General features: G+C 37.4%; 2 protein-coding genes across 3 annotated transcripts in view; one reads left to right on the top strand and one right to left on the bottom strand.

Annotated features, from left to right (window-relative positions):
* The window catches only part of itga4 (integrin alpha 4), a 21492-nt gene extending 20486 nt beyond the window's left edge, over positions 1–1006 (top strand). For both annotated transcript variants that reach the window (XM_034884981.1, XM_034884980.1), the window contains exon 29: positions 131–1006. In XM_034884981.1, the coding sequence (XP_034740872.1) occupies positions 131–235 (105 nt within the window). In that variant the 3' untranslated portion in view covers positions 236–1006. The remainder of the gene's footprint in view (positions 1–130) is intronic.
* A 594-nt stretch (positions 1007–1600) lies between these two features.
* cerkl (ceramide kinase-like) overlaps positions 1601–3837 on the bottom strand; it is a 26685-nt gene continuing 24448 nt past the window's right edge. The window contains exons 13-14 of the mRNA XM_034884982.1: positions 2858–3054; positions 1601–2557 (exon numbers count right to left, since the gene is read on the bottom strand). Coding sequence (XP_034740873.1) covers positions 2479–2557; positions 2858–3054 — 276 coding nt within the window. The 3' untranslated portion in view covers positions 1601–2478. The remainder of the gene's footprint in view (positions 2558–2857; positions 3055–3837) is intronic.

Below are 3837 nucleotides of genomic sequence, written 5' to 3'. Positions count from 1 at the left end.
TGTGTGTGTATATATGTGTATATAATAACAGTGGTTGAAGCAGCACCACCATCCTTTTTTTTTTTAACTGAATGTCCCTGTCTCTACTTGTCTGTCTGTCAACTTGTATGTCTACCTGTGTGTCTCTCAGGCTGGCTTCTTTAAGAGGGAGTTCCAGAAAGAGGAGGAGGAGGAGTTCAAGAGAGATAGCTGGGACTATGTTCCTAAACATGACAAAAGACAAAGCACCGCCTAACCACGACTGTCACAGCTGGCCAAAACCTCTAATCATAGGATGGAGTTCACATTGCGACTGTGCAACAGTGTCAATGAGACATGTGTGTCAACGGATGAATGGGGTGCTGTGTATGAAAATATGGCAACCCATATAGTCCAAAACAGTAGAAAACTACTGCTGTTGAATGTCAACGGCCAGTGAAATCTGTCCAGGCTGATTCAGATGGTTTCAAAACAGACCTGACGTGAGTGCTCTGAATGACAAAATGTCTCGAGTGAACGCCTCCTGAAGACAACTGAATCTGACCATGCCTTTTAAACTATTTGGCCAAATGTGCCTTCACATATACAGACTTGTTCAAAGATTTGAAAAAGACTGCACCGATGGATGGAAGATTAATGAAACGGGAAGTGAACCTGAACCGATCAAATATGGACCAATTAGAAGGCCTTGGAACTTCATGGGATGTTTCATCACCTGTGATAGTTATTGACTCTTTCAAGAGGAAACAAACTAAAGGAAGTGAATTTCTGATTACCTTTGATCTCAGGGGATGGAAGCCTAGTCTCTTATTAGCACATCACTCTCGGGAAATCTTCCCTTTTGTCTGTATCCATCATCCTTCTACAATTTTGTTTTCCTGCTTGACGGTTTAAGCACTGGGGACACAGAGCACAAACACCGGTAGCTGTCCAGACAGAAGTAGTAGTCAAATTATTGCTGCTGGGATGTTCTGGTACAGGGCTTTTATGTGTGTTGAAATGGATGCCGAATGCCATCACAGTGGTTTTCACTAGACACAGTCGGTGAAATTTCATTGCAGAATCCTCTTATTTTAATGGAGTCGCATGATCAGGAATTGCTCGTAGGCAACAAAGTAAATCTCTGAAATGTTTCAGCGTTGAGCTCAACTTTGGTGAACCGTGAATACTTTTGCGTTTAAGGCAATGCATTTAATTTAATGAGCAATTCTTAAGATATTTAAAGATGCTGTACGTAACAAATTAAATGTAAGTAAAAAAAGAGTGCATACGTACAAGTTTCACTGGAACTGATCTTGGACCACCTGGCTCGGGTGAGCCAATGTAGTTTCTCGGTTGACACCTGGGTTTGTAAAAAGCTTCATTGTCACCCAATTCTTTAATGAATGGCTCCTGGATTCGGACTAAACTATCAGTGTGAAAATGCAGTTCAAAATGCAACTTGATGCATAACAGAGCCATCAGAGCCACAGTGTTGAATGATGGAACATTACTTGAAGACATTTTTAAATATTCAAAAGCACTGTCTCAACGGTCTGTATTTTATGAATGCAGACATTTAAAACAGCTCCTATCCTCCATTCTGTTTATCTATTTAGTATCAATGCACATCACACAGAGAGATGTTTTAATATTTTAATACATTAGATTTTGTGGTTTATGTAAAGTTGTTCTGCACTGGAGAGTCTCACTGTTTTATCAACACTTTTTTATTAAAATGAAGGATTTTCTATTTAAATAACACCTTGATTTTTCTCATGATTACACCGGTTACTCTAAAGATCTGCATTATCTCACTAAAAAAAAAAAACTTTAAAAAGCTTCCAAATAAAATCAGCTCTGTCATATTTATATAAAAATTTGGACACTTTGGGCTTATCCAGTCTGGATCTGCTCATCTATAAAGAAAGCTGCTTGACTATCACCAACGTAACACTATTAAAACGAGAATCAATACACACAGTACTAATGAAAAGATCTCTTTTCCTAACAGTGTTGGATTCAATTCACTATTTTTAGCTCACATGTAATGAATATTCATCATTGCCCTCTGCAGTAGAACCAGAAACTGGACCAGATCAAACAAAATGAAAATTGCAATAAAAAATAAAATTGGCAACACAAATTAGAATAAAATCAAGTCATCTGAAAAGTATTGGTAGTTAAGATATAGTAAAATGTAAACATTATTTTGAATTTAAAAAACTGTTTCCTCAACAAATCAGGTCTAGAAGTGATAAATGTTTATAAAGCACAGTAGTTTGGAGTTAAAGGTAGCTTACACGAGTTAACTTATAGCTCATTAAAGCTGCAGTAATCAATCAAAAGAAGAAAATCCATCAATGCAGCTTTAACGTTCATGTTGTAAACAGGAAGCTGCAGAGCTCTGTCACTACTATAGGTGTTTTGCTACTTTGAATGAAACTTCTCAATTAGTTCACATCGCGATGGAAACAGTAATGACATAGAGAGGGCGCCGTTGGGCATCATCTGCTGGACTCAGATGCAGCTGCAGGAGACGGTCGACTCGGCCTCGTCCACTTCCTCCCCGTACAGAGTGATGAGCCGTGGGTGGACCCTAAACACACACACACACCTTTAATATGATCTACAGTGATTATTTAATGCATGAATAGCTGGTATTATACAGCTTATTAATTACTTTTTAATTGACTCTTTAGCTTTAATGGATAGATAGAAATCTGAAGACATCACTTTGAACGTTTTCAGAAATCACTTTTATCTGACATTCTAAAGGCCGAAAGTATAATTTAATCAATTATTTCATTTATAATTAGCAGCAGCCCCATTTCACTCAGCGTAAAGATGCACAGTTAAAAATATAATTTATTAATAAATATTGTTATTAAGTTTTTACCTGATGAGCACTTCGTTAGCAATTTCCACCAGCTCTCCGTCAATGTTCCAGGGGAATGTGGCTCCCTTTGAATGGATGATGGGCGAGGTTTTGGACTCGCCCTCTTCCTCGCTCTCTTCCTCCAACCAGCCAATCAGTGAGCGTGGAGAGATCTTCACAGCTGACACGGTGTGCGTCTCTACAAATGGGAAGCTGAACTGCAGACAGACAATCAGACAGTAAAGACAAAATGAGGTGTGTGTGTGTGTGTGTGTGTGTGTGTGTGTGTGGTCCAAGGTCAACTGAGGAGAACAGAATGGCTCATTAAGATTATAGTTTGATTATCTGGAGGAGTGACTTGGTTCTTCCTCTTTAGTCCTCTTCTGCATCTACTGTAACACCATGAAGATCCAACAGGGGGTAGCAAAGACCAGAGCACAGACAGACAGACAGACAGACAGACAGACAGACACTGTCCCAATTGTCTGCTCTGTTTCCTCCTCAGGTTTGATCTTTTATTTCATTAGAAGCTGTTATTCAAACTCACTCCAACTCCTGTGGTGGACCGTATATTTACTACAGTACTTAAGTACACATTTGAGGTATCTGTATAATGTACAAAAATCTCTAAATTGTAATGCATCACAAAAATTAAACTGTACAGAAGGACATAATTTTAGCTTAAATGAGTAATCTATTTATCTGACTATTTTTCATGCAAAATGTTAAACATTTCATGGTTTCAGCTTCTAAAATATGACAAGGTGCTGCTTTTCTTTGTCTTAAATCATAGTAAACTTAATCATTTTAAAGTTTCACTTATCAGCTCTGGGTAATAAGGACATTTCTTACTGTTTTAATCCAAAATGAAAATAATAATTTGTTGCAGCACGATACAAAAAGTCAACAGTTAAAATGCTGCATAAACATGAATGCATGAGTAAAAATAATTATTATAATAATAATAATTATTTTTAAATATAAGATTTTTAAATATAAGA

This window comes from Etheostoma cragini, chromosome 11, assembly GCF_013103735.1.
Source record: "Etheostoma cragini isolate CJK2018 chromosome 11, CSU_Ecrag_1.0, whole genome shotgun sequence".
Taxonomy (NCBI): Eukaryota; Metazoa; Chordata; class Actinopteri; order Perciformes; family Percidae; genus Etheostoma; species Etheostoma cragini.
This window is presented reverse-complemented; position numbering and strand designations above follow the sequence as displayed.